At 43.7% G+C, this 25,116-nt stretch overlaps 2 protein-coding genes and 1 long non-coding RNA gene across 6 annotated transcripts in view; 1 reads left to right on the forward strand and 2 right to left on the reverse strand.

Annotated features, from left to right (window-relative positions):
• Positions 1 to 362: 362 nt before the first annotated feature.
• Positions 363 to 18,854, reverse strand: LOC115137348 (sarcoplasmic/endoplasmic reticulum calcium ATPase 2-like). 2 transcript variants are annotated; one of them, XM_065024770.1, is made up of 23 exons: positions 18,712 to 18,854; positions 17,550 to 17,669; positions 17,173 to 17,190; positions 17,007 to 17,089; positions 16,658 to 16,762; positions 16,413 to 16,551; positions 13,369 to 13,535; positions 12,682 to 12,837; positions 12,304 to 12,445; positions 11,677 to 11,843; positions 11,425 to 11,513; positions 10,568 to 10,670; positions 9,990 to 10,121; positions 9,736 to 9,861; positions 9,372 to 9,593; positions 9,040 to 9,151; positions 8,328 to 8,569; positions 7,855 to 8,075; positions 7,120 to 7,322; positions 6,794 to 6,879; positions 6,566 to 6,699; positions 6,007 to 6,124; positions 363 to 2,896 (listed from the first exon to the last, which is right to left on the reverse strand). In XM_065024770.1, the coding sequence occupies exons 2-23, from the start codon at positions 17,665 to 17,667 to the stop codon at positions 2,588 to 2,590; spliced, it is 3,192 nt and encodes a 1,063-aa protein (XP_064880842.1). In that variant the 5' UTR covers positions 17,668 to 17,669; positions 18,712 to 18,854; the 3' UTR covers positions 363 to 2,587. The 2 variants fall into 2 exon arrangements, with proteins under 2 accessions (XP_064880842.1, XP_064880841.1); XM_065024769.1 differs by having other exon boundaries at positions 18,461 to 18,854.
• Positions 18,855 to 19,459: 605 nt separating this feature from the next.
• LOC115137350 (uncharacterized) lies at positions 19,460 to 21,764 on the reverse strand. Of its 2 annotated transcripts, XR_003864790.2 has the most exons (4): positions 21,660 to 21,756; positions 20,925 to 21,128; positions 20,666 to 20,771; positions 19,470 to 20,453 (listed from the first exon to the last, which is right to left on the reverse strand). It is a non-coding gene; the product is annotated as an uncharacterized LOC115137350 (long non-coding RNA). The 2 variants fall into 2 exon arrangements; XR_010465143.1 differs by having other exon boundaries at positions 19,460 to 20,453; positions 20,925 to 21,764.
• Positions 21,765 to 21,796: 32 nt separating this feature from the next.
• Positions 21,797 to 25,116, forward strand: part of ssrp1b (structure specific recognition protein 1b) — a 22,574-nt gene continuing 19,254 nt past the window's right edge. The window contains exons 1-6 of one of the 2 annotated variants that reach the window (XM_065024773.1): positions 21,797 to 21,888; positions 22,517 to 22,608; positions 22,835 to 23,020; positions 23,529 to 23,634; positions 23,724 to 23,926; positions 24,711 to 24,811. In XM_065024773.1, the coding sequence (XP_064880845.1) occupies positions 22,555 to 22,608; positions 22,835 to 23,020; positions 23,529 to 23,634; positions 23,724 to 23,926; positions 24,711 to 24,811 (650 nt within the window). In that variant the 5' untranslated portion in view covers positions 21,797 to 21,888; positions 22,517 to 22,554. The remainder of the gene's footprint in view (positions 21,889 to 22,516; positions 22,609 to 22,834; positions 23,021 to 23,528; positions 23,635 to 23,723; positions 23,927 to 24,710; positions 24,812 to 25,116) is intronic. The other variant, XM_065024771.1, reaches the window with a different exon arrangement.

The following is a 25,116-nucleotide window of genomic DNA, read 5'->3' on the forward strand; positions in this document are numbered from 1 at the left end:
ATAACCAGGACCCAGAGTTGTTCCTGGTGAGGTAAGCTGACATCAGGGTTTCCCAAACTAGGTCCTGCCCCGCCCCTCCCCTGGGTGCACGTTTTGGTTTTTGCCCCATCACCACACAGCTGATTCTCATCATCAAGCATTGATTATTTGAATCAGCTGTGTAGTGCAAGGGCAAAAAAAACAAAAGGTGCATGCAGGGGAGGGAGGTCCAGGACCGAGTTTTGGAAACCCTGGCCTACATGGTGAGGGGCCATATTGAGACACACCATGGCTTTACAATGTGAAGAATACCCTAACCAGAGCAATGTAATTAAATACATGGCTCTGATCCAATCTGTCAAATTAGAAACCACAGAAACATATTTAAATTAACACATTTTATTGTCGTTTTCATCCCATAGAGCATTTCCCATCTTCCATAAATGAAATAGCAGTAGTGTGATAGACGGCAAATGGTACGATTTACAATAAACTAAATACATTCCCACCTTAATTTAGCCTCAAAAAAAGATTTTTTGTTGTTCAAATAACTCCACTGAATGTTCATTTCTTTAAAGTCATTACATTTTGTCAAATTATTTTGCTTACTGGTTTCAGATGAAGACAGAGAGCACTCTGTGTCAGAGCGCCAGTAAAGAAACAGAGAGATGGAAAGAAAAGACCTCTCAGCATCTCTCCCTCATCCCTCTCTTTTGTAAAGCCACCCTGTCAGACTCTTCTTCTCCCTAATCCCCCCTTTTCCACTCCCCAAACATCTATGAATGATTTTAATGACTCCCAACCTTCCCCCTTTCCTTTACTACATTCAGAAAATAACATGACACCCTCTAATTCTTTACAGGCACAGTAGGGGCACTACAAACACCACAAGGACAATTAAATCAGAATTACCATAATAGTTCCATCAATCATAATAATAACAAAAAACAATGTTGCATGTGTGTGTGGGGGGGGGGTTAGAAAGTTAGCAAATCTGGTCTGTTGTAAGTAAAAGACAAATAATTAGTGTCCCCAACCCTAACAAACCCACTACTACAGGGGAAGTGGTATTGGTGTCCACATGAGCAGACTACACAACTTTGTACCTTTAGTTCATGGTGTGATGTCACAGTGGCTGTTAGACTATCAAAACACACTGCCAACTAGTAGAACGGTAGAGTAGCCTAGCTAAAATATGATGCAATTCCTCAGCCTGACAACAATGAGTCGTCACGATTACACAGAGAGAGACAAGTCCTACTGCTTCTAGGCCTACGCGAGGATTGTGACGTCGTAACTTTAAGGATGCAAGTCCAAACTGAAATCATGTGTAGGACATCAGAATGAATCCGGTCACGCAAAAAGATGACAAGCCTGCACCGAACCTGGACAGTTTTAGTTTAGATCAACAGTCAGCGTGTTGGAGGAGGATGAGTTTGAGCAAGGCACAGCGCATAATCGCTAATCTTGATCACATAATGAGTAGTTATTTAGAAAGCCAGGTGATTTGGAGATCAGTGATTCTGAACAGTCCAACTGCAATGCACCAGTAGTCAATCTCAAACATGCATGATGACAAGGAGACAAAGGGTATGATGTCATAAAGAGTAGCCAACCTTTATCAGAACCATACATGGAGACAACATCCAACAGAAAGAAAAGAAAAGACATAATTCAGTGTCGTGATGTATTAATAAATATGAATAACGCAGTGAAAACAATCGTAAAATCTTTAACTTATTTTTCAAAATTCAACTCTGCCAGCGCATAATCCTAAGAAATACACATTAAAGAAGTCTTCTGCAGTACTCTTCCCTAGACAGTTTGATGACATCTAAATTAAATCAAATATTAATTGATTGATTTCTGAAGATGGCTGGAGTGTCGGTGTGGCCAGTCTGACTGATGCTAGAAGATTCTTTACCTCTGCCTTTCTCTCTCTTCATCAAGTCATCCCTCCATTGCCTAGACTGGACTGAAGAAGCTTCTTTCTCCCTCACTTTCCCACCTGTCACCTTACAGGTAGATAAATTGGAATGAAATGTATAAAGTACTCTGTTATAAATTATCTATAGACAGTACTTTCCCTTTCAAGATAAAAAATAAAATAAAAAACTCATTCTGAGCAGCCAGAAAGCTTGTTTGAATCAACTACAAAGTTGCGTTTTTTTCTGGTTTGTCTCGTATTGTAAAAAATTATGTTGTCAAGGGGCTATGTGAACCTAAACGTGCATTCTTTCTGCTCAAGAGGAGTGGTACTTTCAAGACTTATTCAGGTAACTTGCTAAACCAGGCTTGATTGAATAGGACCTTGAGTTTTGGAAAATCCCTCACTTACGGTCAGGGCCCATATTCAAAAAGTCAAGAGTGCTGAGCTAGGATGCATCAGTGCTCTCCTCTTCACTATCCCTCTCTTTCTCTCACCGTCTCAGATTGTTCACCTTTCATCCCTCCATCCCTGGCTTTATCCCACTAAAAATGTATTTTTTTAATTCTCTCCCTGCACTCCATCTTCACCTCCATTTCTCCTCAACTTGCTCCCCTATTTATGTTATAGTTCCTTCGCTTTCATTCATAACCCAACCCCCCCACCCACCCACCCTTCCCTTCACTCATAGAACATGTTAGTAATATCAGAGTCCAGGCTGTAGATCCAGACCAATAGGGGGAACGACATTAAAACAAATGACCAGGACACGCCCTTGAACACCCTGCTCACAGCGGCAGTCATGCCCCCTGACCCTTGACCCCTCCGCCGGCGCTCCCGCTCCTCCTCCTGGCGCTCCACGTCGGTACCCGGCTCGATCCAGTTCCGGGCCAGGAACTTGAGGGCCTCGTCCATGAAGATGACTGGAAGCGACATCTTGAGGACCACAACCCACTGTGGCCACGACAGGGGGCGGATCTGGAACACCACCTGAATGGGAGAGAAGGGGAGGGGGGTGGTTAGACAATGAGATAGAGAGCACAATATAATGTAACACACACACTTCCCTGTGCAGCAGTGGTAATGTTTTAGATTTTGTCTAGTCTTAGTCATTTTGCCTAAAATATCAGTCTTGGTCCCATTTTTTACATTTGAATGATTTAGTTTGTCAAAATAATGAAAACAATTTTAGTCAACTAAATGCCCTTTCATTTTAGTCACATCACATTTGTATCGCCTCATTAACCTATAGTCAGGCGCGAAAATCTGATATCAACTTTGGAGGAGACAATTACATTACATTTTCTCAAGAGCAATTCCTGAGGGAGACACCAAAAGTAGTGCTGTAACACATAGCCTACGTTGTAATATGTTAAATGTATATTGAGGGACCATAATCACTACTACCGGATAATTGATAGGTACAGTAGTTAACTGAAGGGTTGTCTCAACTTGTTAAAATGTTTAAATCATTATAATACTACTAATAATAATAGTTATAGCAGTGTTCCTTATCAGTCCAGTGTGTACCTGGTTAAATAAAGGTGAAATAAAATAAAATAAAGTTCCCTGGCGACAATTTAGCTTTTGCAACGAGACCATTAAATATATTTTAGACAATGGTAGAAGAGGGTGTAGGTCTGTTCAGTTTATTGCTAACCTTATCACGGGGACTTTGAAGCACTACAGCTACATGCTGATCTTGGAATAAATTGACAATAGCAAAGATTCCATCTTTGACGACGGCAAATTCCGCTAGTGTGTGAACCCTGCCAACATTAAAAATAAAAATAAACATTGATATAGCGCGATTGACTGGATTAACCTCACGTCAATTACGTGCATTGAGTGCCTTTCAGACAGTAGATACGAACCCTCTATTACCTTGCCAGCTAAAGAACTGGCAGTGGATTGGATCAAACCATTGTGAGGCAAAGGGCGGGGTCGCAATATTTTGAAACTTAAAAACGCGCTATTAAGTGTAATCAGCACAAGTGCTTTCATTGCGTATTATTAATATTATTGAAATTACATAGTTATGTTTACAGTGATATATTGGGGGGGGGCAAATCTTATTTTTCCCAGGATGGGGGGGGGGGTCGTCTCCCCCCCGACCTCCCTGGGATTTCCGCCTATGCCTATAGTAAACATACATCACTTACTTCCATGTGCACAAACATACACAGCCTTGTCCTACCAACATATTCTTCTGCATGAGATCCTATTCTTCCAAAAAGCAAAAATACAAATCGATTCCCAAGTCCCTTGTGCTCGTGTCCGATTCACGAGTCTCTATGGCTGAAGACCGAGTCCGCTATATCTGACTGGGTAGCACGTAGTGAGTTGGATGTGGCGGAAAATAGTCAACTAGTTTTAGAACGGCCCGCGATATGCTTTATGAATGTAAAACGCGGCCTGCCTATGCATGACGGAAAGAAAAATATATATTATGGGTCATGTCTTTTGAACAGTAGCCTAAGGGATAGAACATCAAGCCATTCTCTGTGGAACAGAGGGAGGCGTGGCTACGTTGGTTGCAGAACCTGTATATGAAATTAAGTGGGAAAAGTGGGAGGATTCGAGCGAGACTACAAAAACAATTATACTTTTCTATAACCTACTCAAGGGAGAGAAAAACATAGCTAGGCTGTTGTTTTACTATTAAAGTCAATGCTGTTATTGTTTTGAATTTCGTAAAATGAGCATGTGTTTCTTAACCAGGCAAAGGGTAACTAACTAGAAGGTTAGCTACGAGGAAGCAAGAGTCGTCAGCGCGATGTGTATAATCGGAGGGGGAGCAGAGCCCGTCTGCCCACACTCATCGCTTGCTGCCCCGCAGCTCACCAGCTGATGTAGGCTGTGTGGGGCATCCTTCCCACTACTGAACAGAACTCCGCTGTGCATCTGTGCTAGAGGTCGACCGATTAAATCACTAGTTAACTACACATGGTTGATGATATTACTAGATATTATCTAGCCTGTCCTGCATTGCATATAATCTGACTGAGCATACAAGTATCTAAGTATCTGACTGAGCGGTGGTAGGCAGAAGCAGGCGCGTAAACATTCATTCAAACAGCACTTTCATGCGTTTTGCCAGCAGCTCTTCGTTGTGCGTCAAGCATTGCGCTGTTTATGACTTCAAGCCTATCAACTCCCGAGATGAGGCTGGTGTAACCGAAGTGAAATGGCTAGCTAGTTAGCGCGCGCTAATAGCGTATCAAACGTCACTCGCTCTGAGCCTTCTAGTAGTTGTTCCCCTTGCTCTGCATGGGTAACGCTGCTTCGATGGTGGCTGTTGTCGTTGTGTTGCTGGTTCGAGCCCAGGGAGGGGCGAGGAGAGGGACGGAAGCTATACTGTTACACTGGCAATACTAAAGTGCCTATAAGAACATCTAATAGTCAAAGGTTACTGAAATACAAATGGTATAGAGGGAAATAGTCCTATAATAAATACAACCTAAAACTTCTTACCTGGGAATATTGACAACTCATGTTAAAAGGAACCACCAGCTTTCATATGTTCTCATGTTCTGAGCAAGGAACTGAAACGTTAGCTTTCTTACATAGCACATATTGCACTTTTACGTTCTTCTCCAACACTTTGTTTTTGCATTATTTAAACCAAACATGTTTCATTATTTACTTGAGGCTAAATTGATTATATTGATGTATTATATTAAGTTAAAATAAGTGTTCATTCAGTATTGTTGTAATTGTCATTATTACAAATCCCTTTTTTATTTTTTTTTACAAAAATCGGCAGATTAATCGGTATAGGCTTTTTTGGTCCGCCAATGATCAGTATCGGCGTTGAAAAATCATAATCGGTCGACCTCTAATCTGTGCTGCTAATATTGATTGTGCACATCAATGAAAAGCTCTCAATCTCTCCCAAAATTATTGTCCAGTCCATTTAGTGGTCAGATTTTAGTCACTGCGATAGTTTCTCTCGCTTTAGTCAACTGAAATGAAAAATCATTTAGTTAATTTATTTAGGCATAGTCTCGTCAATTTCCACTGAAAAATAGGTGTTTGACTAATACTTTATTATTGTTGACAAAATTATGCCAGATGCACTCACACACACACATACTTACAGGCAGGGGGTCAACGTAGAGGATGAGGAAGTGGAGCGCCATGGAGAGACAGATAGCTCCCACCAGCCAGGGGTTGGACCAAGGAGGCATCTTCAGCAGGGACTGGTTTTCTGACAGACTGAGGACACACACAGCGGAGCTCAGAAATGGACCAGAACAAGCTCAAAAGATGACAATAAAAAATTGATACTAAACGCAACAGAACTCTGGAATAAGAATACAAAGTCAGTAAAATATCCATACTTCTATTAAATCATCTCTAATGTAAATCTGTACTCTACTGAATAATCATGCATATCATGATCATAAAGAAAGTGTTTAATTTGACTTATAAACATCTATGTCTGATGATTGAAAAGAGCAACAGGTGGGCAACACATGCCATAGAACTGAACAAAATGTACAGTCGATATTCATATGTAGAATGTACTGTGACTAACAAATAGAAACAGTTCGTACGAGAACTAAACCCGTTCTGTGACGTGTCATAGATAGTGATCTCTATGACTGACGCCAAGTACCGCATGGGATTATGGGAGTTGTAGTTTTAGTAGCGTACCTGTTGAGGGCGTTGCACATCTCTATGGTAACGAGCACAGACAGGGCCATGGTCATGGGGTAGGGCGACTCAAACACCGAGCACTGAACCCCCGCAAACTCCCCGTGGCCTTCACCGCACTGGAGATAGTGAGACTGAGAGGAGAGAGAAAGAGCGAGATGGGGAGGGAGTGAGAGGTTAGACACGGTAAAGTAAGAGAAGTGAGAGAAGAGAGGGATGTGTTCTTACCAGTTGGTAGAAGGAGAGTTTGGGTCCATCGTGTGCTGCCATGAACCACCAGGCTGCAGCTCCTACTGTAGCTGCTCCGACATAGCCTGAGAGAAAGGTCAAAGGTTAGATGTGTATATTCTCAAATCCCAGCTGATATTGTGATGTAAATCAATCGTCCACAAAGGTTATTTGTAGAATACTTTTTACAAATACATTGGTCAAAGTGCTTATGAGGCTACATCTGCAAAGTATACCATTTCAAAATACAATAACCCTGTCTGTTCATAATCTATAACCTCACGATCTGCCACAGATATAGAAACAGATAAACCAAATATACTCACATCCGACGATGAGGTATCTGCAGAAGAGCCATCTGGAGATGAGAGGCTCCTTGGGGGAGCGTGGGGGCCGAGACATGATGTCCAGGTCGGGGGGGTTGAACCCCAGGGCAGTGGCCGGGAAGCCGTCTGTCACCAGGTTGACCCACAGCAACTGGACCGGGATCAGGGCCTCGGGCATGCCCAAAGCAGCCGTCATGAAAATACTGGAGGGGAGAGAAGGGTTGGGATGGTGAGAGAGAGGGAGGTATACAACATAATAATTCAGAAATCCTCTCGCACTGTCCCAGACTACTATTATCCCTAAAGTTAATCCCTTCAGCCATCTTTTTTATTTTTTTATTGTCCTTCTCTATTGTCACCTGACCTAAAGCATACTCCTCTCCTAAATGTGCACCTTCGTTCTGTTATCCTTCCCCTTTATTTAAACCTGTAACTCACCACGCTCTCTTCCTCCCTCGTTTCCATCCTCTAACCCATCCCTCCAGTACCACTCCATCCCCCTCTCCTCACCCTCCCCCTCTCCTAAGAAGTATCCTTTAAACTGTTTCATTTAGTTAGACTGCCCTCCCCTTCCTCTCTTCCTCCCTCGTTTCCATCCTCTAACCCATCCCTCCAGTACCACTCCATCCCCCTCTCCTCCCCCTCTCCTAAGAAGTATCCTTTAAACTGTTTCATTTAGTTATAGACTGCTCTCCCCTTCCTCTCTTCCAATCCCTCTCGTCCCCCTATCCTCACCAGACAACCTCTCCTATGTTGGAAGAGATGAGGTATCGTATGAACTGCTTCATGTTGTTGTAGATTGCTCTGCCCTCTTCTACAGCCGCTACGATGGTAGAGAAGTTATCATCAGCTAAGATCATCTCTGAGGCGGACTTGGCAACAGCCGTGCCTGAACCCATGGCGATCCCGATCTCTGCCTTCTTCAGGGCTGGTGCATCATTCACTCCATCACCAGTCTGGGGGAGAGAGGGATGAAGGGATGGGAGCGAGCAAGAACACGCAGTGAGTCAAAACAGGGAAGAAACGCATGAAAGGCCCCACACAATGCAAACATGCCTTCTCAATGCACAGGAAGAATGTTACCGATGACAACAGGTCCGTCACTCAATTGAACAGTACTTTTTTCTTTTTTAAGTGTCAGAGTAGAGCTCTAGACAAGAACACTGCTGCCAACAGAGAGAGATACACACACACTCACACCACCTCACCATGGCTGTGATGTCATCGAGGCTCTGTAGGTACTCCACGATGCGGCTCTTGTGTGTGGGTTCCACACGGGCGAAGCAGCGTCCGGTACGACAGGCCTGCCTCTGGAGGTGGGGGGGCAGCTCGTCAAACTCCCTCCCAGTCAGGCCCCCTGAGAACGGGTCGTCCCTACCCGCCTCCTCCTCCTCCTCCGTGATGATGCCCACGCGACGACAGATGGACATGGCCGTGCCCTTGTTGTCACCTGGGGGGGGGTGAGGTAAGAGGTTAGATGGAGAGATGACACCCAGCAGGCAAAACGGTTTGAAAATTGCGTTATTAGGGCCGGGATCGGGATACTCGTTAGTATCTTGGCAAGTAAACAAAACACTAAGTGGATTTAACTTCTTGAGGAAAAAAGCTCTAATGTCACATTTATTTCATTTTCCAAGCTAAAGCACACAATATTTGAAATACAGCAGCTTTTTAAAGGACAAAAGAGTTTGGTCTGCATCGTGTTTTCATTTTTGCCATTGAAAAAAAAAATTGCAATACTGATATCGTCCCAGCCTTTCACATTATAATATCATTTTAAGGTAGATGAGTGTGAGGCTAGAAATTCTGTTCAGTTGACTTTATTGAATCCCCTTGGATAATGCATCTTGGGTCTCCCCATCTAACGAGCATGTATCACAACACAACAAACAGAGGGAGTGAGGGCAAGGCGTGTCTTACCTGTGATCATGATGACGCGGATGCCAGCCTGCCGACACATACGGACCGCACCAAGCACTTCCTTCCTGGGGGGGTCCAGCATCCCCACGCAGCCCACGAAGGTCAGGTCCGACTGAGGGGGGGGATTGTTGTTTATTTAACACTAATCAAATAAAACTGTATTTGAAGTGCCTTTACAAACCGCAACACTTTACAGTCAAAAAGTTATCAAATAAGAGATAAATAGGCAACCAAAAAGCAAATACAAGAGATTAATAAAAGTGCATCATTACACAAAGGATACATAAAATGAGTTAAAAATCCTAAAAAAATGAATATTTAAAATCACCCACCTCGTAATCAGCGAAGGTGGCCGAGTTCTCCAGGTTGAGAGAGCGTATCTCGGGAGGCGAGTCCCGGGTCGCCATGGCGAGGCATCGGAGGGTGTCCCGCCCCGTGGCCCACTCCCTGACGGTCCCCTGGAGCTGCTCCCGCCCCGCCGGCGTCATGGGCACCCGCGCGCCCCCGTTCACCCGAATCCAACGGCAGCGCTCCAGCACGCTCTCCGGAGCTCCCTGGGAGAGAGACGACAAGACATACAAAGTGAGGAGATGGTGGACAGAGAGTAAGAGAAAGAACTCAGCAGAAAGAAGCACGTAAGGAATAGAAATAGAGAAGTGGATAAGTAGGAGTGAGACACAGAGACACACAGCTGACCTTGACAAACATCTTGGCCCCGGAGGCAGAGCGGCTGAGTTTGTTGGGAGAACAGAACACTGACATGGACTTCCTGTCACGGGAGAACTCCAACGTCAACTCCTTCCTCATCAACTGTTTAATCACCTGATGGAGAGAAGGATAGAGGGAGAGAGAGGAGATGTATCATTCAATCGCTCTGCCAGGAAGTAAATTAGGTCAGCACGTCTCAATGGTACACACACAGGTTATTTTTATATTACAGACACACACACCGAGCAGCAGGCAGTAGCTCTCTCGACGGCGGACAGTCCTCTGAGGTCTGTGTCGAACACGTTCATCTTCTCCACCAGACAGCACAGGGCCGTCTCCGTGGCCTCGCCTACCTTCTCATACACACCCTTAGACTGGGACACACACCCCCACAGGTTAAGGGTCAAAAACAATGACATTATTTGAATGTATTATTTCAAACAGATGCTACTGGACTGGAACAAAAGTAGCTCTCCAGGACCAGAATTAAGAAGTGTCTGTCCATGGAGTTGTGTCGTGCAGTGATTATGGTTGGGGCAGCAGGTAGCCTAGTGGTTAGAGCGTTGTGCCAGTAACCAAAAGGTTGCTGGATCGAATCCCCGAGCTGACAAGTTAAAAATCTGTCGCTCTGCCCCTGAACTAGGCAGTTAACCCACTGTTCCCCGGTAGACCATCATTGTAAATAAGAATTTGTTCTTAACTGACTTGCCTAGTTAAATAAAAGGTTACAATTAAGTGTGTTATCGTGTGCAGTGGCTACAGTAAGAGCCATTTCAATTGGTGTGTTATGGTGTACAAAGTAGGCTGGAGCTGTTCTCACCTCGTTGTAATCCAGAGAGGAGTCGTTACACAGAGCACAGATAGAGGCCATCTCCACCAGGCCCTCATACTGACTACACTTCACCACCGTCTCATCCTTATACCTGTTGGAGAGAGAGAAGGACAAGGGAAATAAACAGAGGGGGAAAATTAGGGAAGAGACAGAAGGGTGGATATGGAAGATGATAGGGTAAGAGAGAAAGGGAAATAAGGGAGAATGCGACCAGAGAAAGAAAGTAGCGGAGGAAGGGAACCAAATATTAAACTGATAACAGTGCAGTCAGAAACGTGATTTGTCTGTGTTATATATATATATATATCCACACTGAGGTTGGAATAAAAACAAACTGAATTTATGAAAGATTATCATGTTCGATTGACAAGACTACCTGAAATTTCTGCCTGTTTTGGTGGGATGGAGTTTTGGCCTGCCTGGTGACGTCACCAGGCGGTAAAATTAGTTAATACACCAATAAGAAAGAGTTCCAAACCACTCTGCCAAGAACAGCTCGTTTTCATTTTTCCTCTCCCCACTCAGACAGTCACAGCAAAATTGGGGATGAGTGATTCATCATGACATCTAGTGCTTTCAAGACAACTGGGAACTGCCCAAAAAACGAGGTCAAATCATGATGTGCCTGATCTTCAGGTCAGAATGTTGGAGCTCTAGAAAAATGCCAGAGTTTCTGACATGTAATTTCATTTCGGGTGACCATTCAAAGCTATTTTTCCCAGTTGGAGCTTGTTTTGTTCCTGAGTTCCCAGTTGTCTTGAACGGATTGAAGTCAGATATTTCCAAGTTACTGATGATTGAACGTGGCAATCATCCGTTAAGGGTTAAAGGTTAAAGGCACTCACACTTCCCCTTCCGGGGCGTAAGTAGATCCGGTCACCGAAAACTCACTCAGGGCGCATCGCTCCCCTGACACACTGTCCACAACAAATATCTACACACACACACAGGGTTAGAAAATACACTCAATGTCACAAACAGTAAGGTTAGGTCAGCATCAGGCTGAGTGTCAATCAACATGCCAAACCATTCCACTTTCAGGTCAGCTCCTATCTCAATTTTTCTTCTCCCTCCCTCTCTCTCTCTCTCTCTCTCACCCGGTGGACAGACATCTGGTTGGTGGTGAGGGTGCCAGTCTTATCAGAGCAGATGACAGAGGTGCAGCCCAAGGTCTCCACAGAAGGCAGACTGCGGACGATGGCGTTCTTCCGGGCCATGCGTCTGGTCCCCAGAGCTAGGCAGGTGGTGATCACAGCGGGTAGGCCTGCAGGGGGGGGACCAAGATTGAATAGGGTGAAGGAACAGTTAAATAGATGGTTCCATCATGGTTCTTCCGAGTCATGTAACAAAAGTACACTGGCTGATCAATCTACTGTGTTTATCAAGTTACAGTCTACATGGACACAGAGGAGCTTATTTTTATTTAACTAGGCAAGTCAGTTAAGAACAAATTCTTATTTACAATGACGGCCTACCGGGGAACAGTGGGTTAACTGCCTTGTTCAGGGGCAGAACGGCAGATTTTAACTTGTCAGCTCAGGGATTTCATCCAGCAACCTTTCGGTTACTGGCCCAACTCTCTTAACCACTAGGCTATCTGCCGCCCCAAAAGAGAACTCATTTTGGTTTCATATGGAATTTAGACTTCTCAAAATAGAATGGAATCGAATGATGCTCTACTTTGTGTGTTACAGACAGACACAGTGGTTGGTCCCACCACATACCCTCAGGGATGGCAGCTACAGCCAGTGCCACAGCGATCTTGAAGTAGTAGACAGCCCCTCTGAGCCAGCTGCCACCGTGGACCGGGTCATTGAAATGGCCTACGTTGATACCCCACACTGCCACGCAGATCACTGTGATCACCTAGAGGGAGAGGGAGCCTGTTATTACAACACTGCCACACAGATCACCTAGAGGGAGAGAGGGAGCCTGTTATCACAACACTGCCACGCAGATCACTGTGATCACCTAGAGGGAGAGAGGGAGCCTGTTATCACAACACTGCAACTCACAATACAGCTGACAGATTAAATAAAAAAAGAATGAGGGAAAGAAAGAGCAAGAGACGAGAAAAGGGAAAATAAGGAAAGTCCTTGTACCTTGGACAGCTGTTCCCCAAACTGGTCCAGTTTCTGCTGCAGCGGTGTTCTCTCTGGGTCTGTAGCAGCCATCTCATCACGAATCTTCCCGATCTCAGTCTGCACCCCAGTAGCTACCACCACACCTATAGCCCTGCCTGCCGCAATGTTGGTGCCCTGGAAGAACAATGATACAAAGCCCTGTGTTGGTTGACAAAGCCCCGTGTTGGTACTCTCTACAACATGAGTTTGATCTGTAAAGCAGCATACATTGGCATTGTGCTACAAGCTCTTTTCCCGATCAAAGACATGGCAATAACACCGAAAAATGATTCAGGGGAAATAATGTATGTATGTATGACATACATACAGGGAATAGGGTGCTGTTAGCTCGTTTACCTGACTCTTTAGAACTGTTAAGTAGATATCACACAGTATATTATGTGTTTGTGTGTGTCCTGTGCAAACAATGCGAGTGATATTTTATTCAACAAACGGTTGAGTCACACCTTCGACACTCACATCAAAGCATCACAGTGCGCACACACACACACACGGTCGTGTGTTCTGGTTCCTCTCTCACACCATGTCTCCCATTAGATCAATAAACCACACACACACTCAAACAAACAAATGTGCTGGTCTATTTCTAATCAGATAATGACCCCCTAAAATACACCCACCCTCCTCCACCACACACACACTTACAGAAAACAGCATGTTTTTCTTGTCCTGGTTGACGGCTCGCGGGTCAGGCACTGGGTCTGTGTGTTTGATCACGGACACCGACTCCCCCGTCAGGATAGACTGGTCCACTCGCAGCGTGGTGGAGCGGATGGAGGTCAGCCGGATGTCTGCCGGGACTTTATCACCCACTGGGGGAAAACGGGGCGGAGGTGATGGAGACGGTTTTTCAAGTCAAGTTCAAGTCTTACATAGCTGAGGATAAACACAACATGGCCAGAAGTATGTGGACACCTCTTCAAATTAGTGGATTCGGCCATTTCAGTTACACCCATTGCTGACAGGTGTATAAAATCCAGCACACTGCCATGCAATCTCTATAGACAAACATTGGCAATGGAATGACCCGTACTGAAGTGCTGAGTGACTTTCAAAGTGGCACAGTCATAGGATGCCACCTTTCCATCAAATCAGTTTGTCAAATTTCTGCTCTGCTAGAGCTGCCCCGGGCCACTGTAAGTGCTGTTATTGTGAAGTGGAAACGTCTATGAGCAAAAACGGCTCAGCCGCGAAGTGGTAGGCCACACAAACTCACAGAATGGAGCATCCCGAGTGGCGAAGCAGTATAAGGCACTGCATCGCTGTGCTTGATGCGTCACTACAGCCCCGGGTCGGACCCCAGGCTGTGTCACAGCTGGCCGTGATCAGGAGAGCCATGAGGCGGAGCACAATTGACCCAGCATCATCCGGGTTAGGGGAGGTGTTGGTGCGACACATTGGTGCGGCTGGTTTCCAGGTTAAACGAGCAGTGAAGTCAAGAAGCAGTGCGGCTTGGCAGGGTCGTGTTTCGGAGGACGCATGGTTCTTGACCTTCGCCTCTCCTGAGTCCGTAAGAGAGTTGCAGCTATGGGACAAGACTAACTACCAATTGGATATCACAAAATTAGGGAGAAAAAGGGGTAAAAGTTCCCAAAAATTATAAAAAGAAAAAACAACTCGGGTGGAGGCGGTTATAGCAGCAAAAGGGGGGGGGGACCAACTCCATATTAATGCAAATTTTGGAATGAGATGTTCGCCGAGCATGTGTACACATACTTTTGGTCATGTCGTGTATTTGTTGTTGAAAAATAAATATGGGTTTTAATAAAAATGCAACGAAAAACAAGCAAACTTATTAGAACGATTCACTGTCCTGTTTATATGGTAATAACGTCTGTGGCGCGCATGCAATGCAACTTCTGGAAAAGTGTGAATGCAATCTGTAAGATGGTTCCAACATTCTCCCTTTATATGGGACCGTTGTCCAGCTACTGTATTTAGACATAGTCTACTTTTAAAATAAGTTGTTTCGCTTTGTTTAGAATTATTCAGTCTTTTTAGGCCTTATCAATAATGACAACATTTAGCATGTCCAAGCTCAGCCATAATGCAACTTACAGTAGGCCTAGCCCCTATTTCAGTGTGAATTCTATGTATATATTTTCACATTGAAGACATGCATTTACTTCGAACAATGTGGACTGCAAACAGGTTCAAGTTAACATACTGTATTTAGCAAAGATGGGACAGGTCTACATTTTGTTATTCTGTTTCTGTAAGCTGTTTAACAAACTATAAACGGACTAACATTGGAATTGGAGTTGATTTCAAGGCAATACATAAAAGACCGTACATATTTAGCCATGGAGCACGTTCTGATTGGCCAGTGAGGAGCCAAGCCTCGACACACCCAAAATGTATATATTCATCAAAACCCAGCCCTTTCGCGTCCATGCCAGCACAACTATGGTTGTGAAAATATATTTGTTTATCTGACACTGCTAGCGCTTAGATTGACCATTGTGTTAAGTTTGTTCAAATACAGCCCATAATACCTTAGAACAGCTAAACTAAATCCCATAGACTATCATCATATTTCCTTGTAAAAGTTATTTTTTTTATGAGCTGTCAATCAACCAAATTCATTGGTAAACATTTCAAACCCTGCAAGGTCATTGGTTCAAAGGGATAGACAGGCAGTGATGTGATGATTGATGAGATAAAAAAAGAAAAAAAGTTGCAATGTTTAACAATCCTCCATGGATAAATCCCAAACAGCACCCTATTCCCTAACTCTGGTCAATATTAGCACACTATAAAATGGAATAGGGTGCCATTTGGGACACATCCCCAGTGTAAACTGTGATTGGTGTCACAAAGTTCCCATGCTCTTTAAGCCAAACATCGCCAGAGTGAATCTCTATGAGTCACACACACAAATAAAAAAAAACACTCAACCCCCATTTCCTCTGTTGCTTCTTTGAAGCTCTAAGAATAGAAACGGATCGCCTTGAGGATTCGACAATTTGAGCGGTCTTAACCCTTCGAGCTGTGTTGTCGCTAAGTCGCACAGAAATTTGAAACTGACCCGCAAACTGCCTTTTCAGTCAGAAATGTGTAAATAGTTTCGAGAAAATATTTGACCCCGTCTGGCGACATTCCCAGAGCTTAGCAAGATGCAGTGATATTGGGTATTGTAGGCCTCTTCGAATATCACATCAACTGGCAGCAACTTGATTCAAACTTAATTTCCCATAAAAACCTTTCTTTGATTTCCATGATGCTGCGAGGGGAAAAAACCCAAACCCATACAGATTAAAATATTTCCAAGGCTAACTAAACATCTTATTTTTGGAAGTTTAAACAACTAACTCAGTCAATAATATAACACTTTGTGTATGGGATTTGCTAAATGGGATTTGTAGTTTGTTTCCCCCTACATGCCTGCCACCTCCACTGTGTCTCCACTCCCCAAGTATGTAGAGAACACAAGGGACCTTTGAGGAGTTACAGAATTTGTAGTTTTTTCCCCTACCTGCTATAGTACCTCAATAACATGTGTTTTTTGGGAGTTGCTGTTCTTCTTTCCATTATTGGAGGACTTCTAATATAAAGAACACTTGGGCAACACTAGAGGATGGTGAGATTTTTTTGCCTACCTGCTACAGTACCTCAACAATGTTACCAGTCATCGTGTAGAACACTGTTGTCCCTCGATGGACTCTGGGATTTGTAGTTGTTCTGCCTACCTGCCACCTCCACTATGTCCCCAGGTACGAGGTCCTTAGCCCGGACCCTCTGGACACTCTTCCTGTCCTGTCGGTACACCTTCCCCATCTCAGGCTCATACTCCTTCAGCGCCTCTATTGCATTCTCAGCATTACGCTCCTGGAAACACACACGTGAATGAACACACATCGTCGCACACATTAATACATTTGTTTATACATGAACACACACACTAATGCAACATGTCAAAACACTGTGACTTTACCTGCCACACCCCAACGATAGCGTTGGCGATGAGGATGAGGAGGATGACGAAGGGTTCCACAAAGGCTGTGATGGTCCCCTCCCCTTCCTCGAACCAGGCAAGAGTCTGTCAGAAAAGAGAGACAGGTTAAAGAAGAACTTGTTTTCAAGAGCCAAGAGAGTATGTGACAGGGATGGTAATATTGTGATGATATAAAGAGTGGATAGGAATGCTCAGAGCAAAATATAAAAATAGCTATAAACATATGTCTGAATGGCATTGGGTAGGCTGAGACTTAGCCATTTATTGTAAAGTTACAGTATTTACAATAGTGTTTGTTTATGTCGTCTTTCTGTGTGTGTGTCCTTACGAAGGAGATGCAGGCAGCCAGCAGAAGAATCCGAACCAAGAGATCCTCAAACTGTTCCAGGATCAGTTCCCATAGCGACTTCCCTGGAAACACAGATATGGAAAGAATGTAAATGCAGGGGAGACAGAAAAAGAGAGCGAACAGGGCGAGATAATGAACATCTTACCTTCTTCTGCCGGTAACTCTGCATCATGGAGTTCAGAAATTGAGAGAAAGAGAGAGAGAGAGAGAGTTATTAACATGGTAATAACATTGCTATTATCAGTCATCACTGTGAATATCATCATCACATTACTAAACATAGGCCTAACTTCGGTGTCATTACTTCATAGTAATCATTGAAACAATTGAATACTTGTTGAATAATTGAGTTTTTTTATTTAAGGGTGAAATAGGGGTCAAGGGTTAGGTTTGCATCCAAAATGGCACCTATTCCCTACATAGTTCACTATTTTTGACCAGAGTCCTATAGGCCCTGGTCAAAAGTAGTGCACTGCATAGGCAACAGTGTCATTTAGGTCACGCACTAGGACTGTGACATACCGTTTGGGCCCCATCTCTCCTTGCTTTTCCTCAGCTGTTCGCAGCTCAGGCCTGTCGACTCATTCACACAGAAATACCCCAACACCTCCTCGACTGTCTTAGTATGGGCATTGTCCATCCCTGAAAGACAGCGGGATGGTGAAAGGGAGGGGCAGGAAGATGGAGAGGAGGGGGGAAGGATGATATTGGGGGGAAAAAGAGAGAAAGTGAAGGGGGACGAACATCAGTAGGCTTACATAACATTGAAACTTAACTAGTGAAAATAAAAATTAAGAAAAATAATAGTGTACTCTCCATTCTATTCATACTCTCACTGCAGTGAATGAAACATTCCCACAATATGGGGACCAACTTGATTCTGTAAATACGATAATGTTGAGTCGGAGACCGAAATAACGCCTGGGGACGTCACAAAAGGAGCCTAGAGAATCAGTTGAGCAATTGCACCTGTTGCATGCAAATTACCTTAATTTACAGCACCTGTTCGCTAGGGGATTCAACAAGACATGATGCAATAAACTTAGCAACCCCATAATATACTATAAACATGGAATCCTCCGTTAAATGCATTTAGCACAATGTATCGATGGTTCGAATAAGACACAATGTCAGAATCTCAGAATGTTCTTGAAATAATCATCTTCGCAGCATCCAACGCAGGTCTCAACTACTCACATTATTTTACAAATAAAATAAAAGCAAAGTTTGTTGATATACAAAGATAAAGTTTTGTTGACGAGCTTTTAAATATATGCATTGAAGGTAAATGTTCCCTTCTAGGCCGATCCGCTGCGACGCCTTCAATACGCTAACATTTGCCAACTAGCTAAATGGCATTCTCAGAAACGGTAACTAGCTAACAATCTTGTTTGTACAGGACGTTTGCGCTCTAATAATGAAGGGAGGCTTACCAGTACAATAAATATCCCGGTATTCCGTTGACTAACAACTAATTCAGAAACGTTAAGTAAATAACACAATATCAACACGAATAGGATTAGAAAACTACAAAAAGAAAACGTTAATTCCAACGATGATTTGAGAAATCGATCTATATTAACTGCTCGGCTATTTCTCTCCCACTGGATCGCTAGCTAACGTTGCGTCCTGAAAAATTATAAGGAAGGCATTGTCATAGAATAAGTATTGTTTCTTCAAGTACCACTAAGGCTTGTTGGAGGCGTATTCCTCTACTTTTATATTTGATTACAGCACCGATGTCGTGCGCTTTAATCCACCCGCTATGTCTTAGCTATCTAAATAGCCGTCGCTTTATTTAATGCAAGGCCACAGAACTATACAGTAGTGCTTCAGTCGCAGAAATCGTAGGAGCAGAAGTTAGGCCAATTAGAGACCTGGAATTTAGACTGAAATGGCTGTATAGCGAATCAGGTTGCCACAACTTCTATAAACCCGCCTACCGGTGATTTGCTGCAGGAGGGCGGAACCCCAACCTTGCCCTTGGCTCAGCGCTTGACCAATGAACGTGCTGTGCGACAGTCGTTTTTCAGATGATTGACTTTTTTACAACTCAATGGGTTCGGCAGGACACTCGATTCTCGTTGCCCCCTGACCAATAGTAATGTCCGTCCAGCAAAACAGGCGGGACGTGTATTTAAAGGTAAAGCGGATAGCTTCCTCCCCCCAACGCCCATCTGTCACCAGAATACGTCTAACCGCTAATAAGTGACGTGAAATATCGGACTCTTACTAGAATTCCGACCTGAAGATGACTGACATGAATTGAGTTCCCAGTTGTTTTGAACGGGGCATGTCTGGTCGCATATGTGCTTAAGGTACATATGTGGTCAGACAGTATGTTCCCCAGCACCCCACATCCACCCTCCCTCTTTCTTTCTTTCTCTCTCACACACACACACACACACACCTATCTGCTCTGTTAGACGTCACGCTAACAGCAGTAGGTTATTGCTCTTCTGATGCAACACATTATCCTACATCGTTTATTCTAGGCTATTACTCAAATCACATTTTATTTGTCACGTGCTTCGTAAACAACAGCTATAGACTAACATTTACGGGCCCTTCCCAACAATGCAGAGAGAAAAATATATAAATAATAGAAAACTACACAATCAGAAACGATAACTTGGCTACATAGCTACATATACACTGAGTATACAAAACAGAACACCTGCACATTCCATGGCAGACTGACCAGGTGAATCCAGGTGAAAGCTATGATCCCTTATTGATGTCACTTGTTAAATCCACTTAATCAGTGTAGATGACGTGAAAGAGACAGGTTAAAGAAGGATCTTTAAGCTTTGAGACATGGCTTGTGTATGTGTGCCATTCAGAGTTGCTGGGTTTTTCATGCTCAACAGTTTCCTGTGTGTATCAAGAATGGTCCACCACCTAAATGACATCCAGCCAACTTGACACAACACAACTGTGGGAAGCATTGGAGTTAACATGGGCCAGCATCCCTGTAGAATGCTCTCGACACCTTGTAGAGTCCATGCCCCGATTGAGGCTGTCCTGAGTTCTAAGGATTGCTGTATAATAGAATGTGTCACTGTCGACACAACATAAGCAGGTAATAGCTACATCTGACTGTCCCTCTCTCTCTCTCTCTTCCTCACTCTGGTACATATACAATTTAAATTGATTAGTTTGAAATGGGTTACCTTTACAAATATGTATGTAAATGTCTCAAAAGAGGCAGTGGTGTGTGTGTGTGTGTGTGTATGTGTGTGTCAGACCTAATAAAAAGTGATGTTTTTTGTAGAAAAGGGTATTTTAATAAAAACGTGTAGTGTGATGGTTAGCAGTCAAACCTGAACTAAACAAAAGCAAAACCACCTGAACTTTGGACATTCTACTTTTATCTTCTCTGTCTCTCCTCTTTCCATTTCTCACAATGGATAGTCACTCGACAGACTGAAAGACAAAACAGTACGAAGACAATATTTTAACAAAAAAATATGACAAATGTTATGCACAACATTACATATGATACTGTATGGCTGGAATACATTTGTAATGGTCCAGAATCAAGTGTGTGTGTTTGTGAGAGAGTTGTTTGTGTGTGGAGTGTACACCCTTAGAAAAAAAGGTGCCATCTAGAACCTGTGCTATTCTGATCATAGTACCAGTGTGTGTAGTCTGTGTCTGCGCTAAACAGCATATATCTGATCTCCTGAGGGGGGTTTAACCCATGCTGTGCAGCTCTCTCCCACCGCTGCAAACGACTGATACCTGAGAGAGAGAGAGAGAGAGAGAGAGAATTACAATATAAAGGGACAGTGCAAAGATGAAAAATGGGCACTCCACCTTGCTGAATATTATTATTATGAACAACGGTATTAAAAATGTGTTGTCAGATAGTTAACACCGGTTGCTGCAGGGTACCTGTGCAGGGTCCACACCGCCAGTCAAACTGCCTCAGCTCCTGCAGCTCTTTCTCTCTGGCTGTGAGGGGGTGCAGCTCATCGTGTGATTGGACTCGGAAGCAGGGTTAGAGTGACACCACCATGACCAATCACATAGAGCTGGGGCATTTAATAGTGGTCGATTGACAAGTTGAGTTGGATCACTGAATCACTCATTTCCTCTCTAAAGACAAATACAACTATTGTACAAACAGATTGAAATTCGTAAATTATTTTACCTTTATTTAACTAGGCAAGTCAGTTAAGAACAAATTATTATTTTCAAATACGGCCTAGGAACAGTGGGTTAACTGCCTTGTTCAGGAGCAGAACGACAGATTTCTACCTTGTCAGCTGGGGAATTCGAGCTTTCAGTTACTAGTCCAACGCTCTAACCACTAGGCTATCTGCCGTAAATGCAACATTAGCTGCATTAACAGGAAATATAGGCGATATTTCGCCACCAATGTCCTTAACTGACTTGCCTAGTTAAATAAAGGTCAAACAAATTACGAATTTCAATCTGTTTGTACAATGAATAGAATGCTAGAATAGTTGTATTTGTCTTCGGAGAGGAAATTAGTGATTCAGTGATCCAACTCAACTTGTTAGCATTTCGTATGTACTGCGCGTTTTCATAGGTTTCTTGCACTTGTGCAATTCATTGTGTGCTAAAACGTTTTTATCAAGCCCCTGATATAGTTTTATAACATACTTATTTGCAATTATGTTCGATGTCTTTCCCTTCGGTTTTGGTCTGATGATCAATGTGTAAGTTATCATGAAGAAAACAACCGAAACGCAAAAACCCAGACCAAGAGGAGAAAAAAAACGTCAAACGTAACACATGCACACCGTGATGACGTCACTTTCGACGCACAGGACGCAAAGACTTTACTTTCTCCCCACGCACAACATTGCAAGTTGACAGCTACAACACAACGGTTAGTAATGTAAACATGACGTTATTCCACAGATCAACTGTAATCGGTAAACACTAACATAACAATAGCACCATTATAGCAAGCTGTACTATATTGCATAAGAGTTTTTACATGTCATAAGGGTTATTTACATGTCTCAGTCCCAATTTGCTTGACAGCTGACAGCAACACATAACAAGCAAGTTTGGTTGGTTGTTATAATTTTCATTGCAAGGCCTACGGTATTAAGTTGAGACATGCAGGTCATACAGGCTTCCATATAAATCACTTAGACTTCCATATAAATCATTTAGATGTATTTAATTCAAGATTTTGTCGAAATGAAACAAGATATATTTTTTTACAAATGTATATAAAGAGATAGAAATATATATATTTCTATGAGTTTGTAGTTAGTTTATGCTATAGATAGTACAGTACGGTAGATACATGAATAATATTATAATAATTATATATGCCATTTAGCAGATGCTTTTTTTCCAAGGCAAATGACAGTTATGTGCATACACATTATTTATGAGTGATCCCGGTAATCCTACCCACCGTCCTGACATTGCAAGCCCCATGCTTTATCAATTGAGCTATAGGACTAGTATAATGAAGGCAGACTCTCTGTGTGTGGTATTAGAGGGACAGTGGCTCCTGAGAACCAGAGGAATAGCTGCCATGGGCGACACACTGGAGTTCAGTGACATTTACCAGGAGGTCAAAGGGTCATGGGTGAGTGTGTGCGTGTGCGTGTGTGTGTGTGTTAAGCGAAAGAGAGAGAGAGGACTCGAGGAGATGCTGTCTGTGTGTGTTTCTGCACAGCATCACATATCTGACAATGCAGTCAACAGTTAAAAACCATTGCAAACTATTCTAAATGTGAGTGTGTGTCTAGGTTTACTTCAGGTGTTGCTATACTGTATATGTATGTCAACACTATTTACTGTGTTTTCCCCAGAATGACGGCCGTCTGCGGTTCGGTAGACAGAGTGTGGTGTATAAGAGCAGTAAGACAGGGAAGGTGGACAGCATCCCAGCTGCGGAGCTGTCTCAGGCCCAGTGGAGACGTGTGTGTCTGGGACAGGGCATCAAGCTGACCACCAGCACCGGGCACATCTACAAATATGACGGCTTCAGAGACACGGTGACAAGAGGGATGGGAGGGAAGAGAGAGGGATGAGGGTAGAGGAGAGGTGCGGAGAGGAAAGGGGTAGAGGAGAGGAAAATAGGAGGGAGGGAGGTGCAGGAGGGTAGGAGGAGAGAGGAGAGGGAGGGAGATATCGTTGAGGGGAGACAGAGAGATGAAGGGGAGGGAGGTATGGATGATGGAAGAGAGAAATAAGGAGAAAGGGGAGGAAACAGATAGAGAGGTGGAAAGAGGCAAGAATGGGAATGAAAAGAGTAAAGAGTGAGTTTGGAGTAGGAACGAGATCAGAGAGGAGTGTGGAATAGAATAATTTGAAACAGAAAAGTCAGCATGGAAAATAAACATTGTCTTCTCTCTCTCTCCACCCCTCTCCTCTCTACCCTCTCTCTCCACCCCTCTCCTCTCTACACTCTCTCTCCACCCCTCTCCTCTCTACCCTCTCTCTCCACCCCTCTCCTCTCTACCCTCTCTCTCCACCCCTCTCCTCTCTACCCTCTCTCTCCAGGACTTTGAGAAGATATCTGAGTACTTCAAAGCCCACTACAAAGTGGAGCTGTCAGAGAAGGAATTGTGTGTGAAGGGTTGGAACTGGGGCACCACCAAATTCTCTGGTAAGGACAACACTAACACATTCAAGTTTTCAGAGGCCATTTTGGGTTGTAACATTTAGTCTCCAACACAGTCTAGTTTCTGTCCCCAGGCCCTCTCCTGTCATTCGAGGTGAGCGACAGCCCAGCGTTTGAGATCCCCCTGGCCAGCGTGTCCCAGTGCGCCACGGGGAAGAACGAGGTGACACTGGAGTTCCACCAGAACGATGAGGCAGAGGTGTCGCTGATGGAGGTCCGCTTCTATGTCCCGCCCGGGGACACTGCCACCACGGAAGAGGGGCCAGAACCTGTGGAGGTGCTATAGTCTTCCATATTAGTCCCGTATTCAGATTCAGATTCAGAAAACGTTAATGTCCTCTAGAGGCAATTCATTTTGCAGCAGTTAAAGTACATACAGACAAGATCACATGTTAAAATGTAAAACACAACAACAGAACGAATCATCTGACATTGACAGAATATTTACATTAAGTCGTCAGGATAATGCATTGCCTCTCATAGCCTCCAGTTTTATGGATGTTTTTTTGTTGGGGTTTTTTCTCCCCTTTTTCTCCCCAATTTTGTGATATCTAATTGGTAGTTGCGATCTTGTCTCGTCGCTGCAACTCCACAACAAACTCGGGAGAGGTGAAGGTCGAGAGCCAAAGTTCCTCCGAAGCATGATCTGCCAAGCCACACTGCTTTTTTGTACACAATGCTCGCTTAACCAGAAAGCCAGCCGCACCAATGTGTTGGAGGAAACATTGTCCAACTGACGACCGAAGTCAGCTTCTATTATAGATGTTTTGGCCTTTTCAGTCCTGCAGATCGAACTCTTCCCCACAACAAACTTCAGTGTCAGGACTCAGTGACTAGACATCTCTGTCTGAATGAGACACTCAAACGGCTTGGACTGGCAGCGCAACTGAACTGCCACCAACCGTCAAGTTCAACTTTATTGGGATATAAGTTCTACATGTTAAAACTGAAATACATGAGTATCTACAGGAGATTTGAACAAAAGTCTCTGCCAATGCCACAAATGAATAAATGAAATGTTGATATTGTATGGAATGTGACATGTTTTGTCCTCCTCCCAGGTGTTTAGAGACCGTGTGCTGTCCAAGGCAGATGTGATCCAGGCTACAGGAGATGCTGTGTGTATCTTCAAAGAACTGCAGTGTCTCACGCCCAGGGGCAGGTACATATGCACACACCTTTACACACATATAGACACACAACTTTACACACACGCCTTTGCACACACACTTTTGCATACATACCTTTACACACACACACACCTTTACACAAACACCTTTACACACATATCACATACAACTTTACACACATATAGACACACCTTTACGCACACACATAGACACCTTTACACACAAATACACATATACACATATACACACACACACACACACACACACACACACACACACACACACACACACACACACACACACACACACACACACACACCTTTGCACACATATACAC

The sequence above is a fragment of the Oncorhynchus nerka genome, linkage group LG11 (assembly GCF_034236695.1).
Source record: "Oncorhynchus nerka isolate Pitt River linkage group LG11, Oner_Uvic_2.0, whole genome shotgun sequence".
Taxonomy (NCBI): domain Eukaryota; kingdom Metazoa; phylum Chordata; class Actinopteri; order Salmoniformes; family Salmonidae; genus Oncorhynchus; species Oncorhynchus nerka.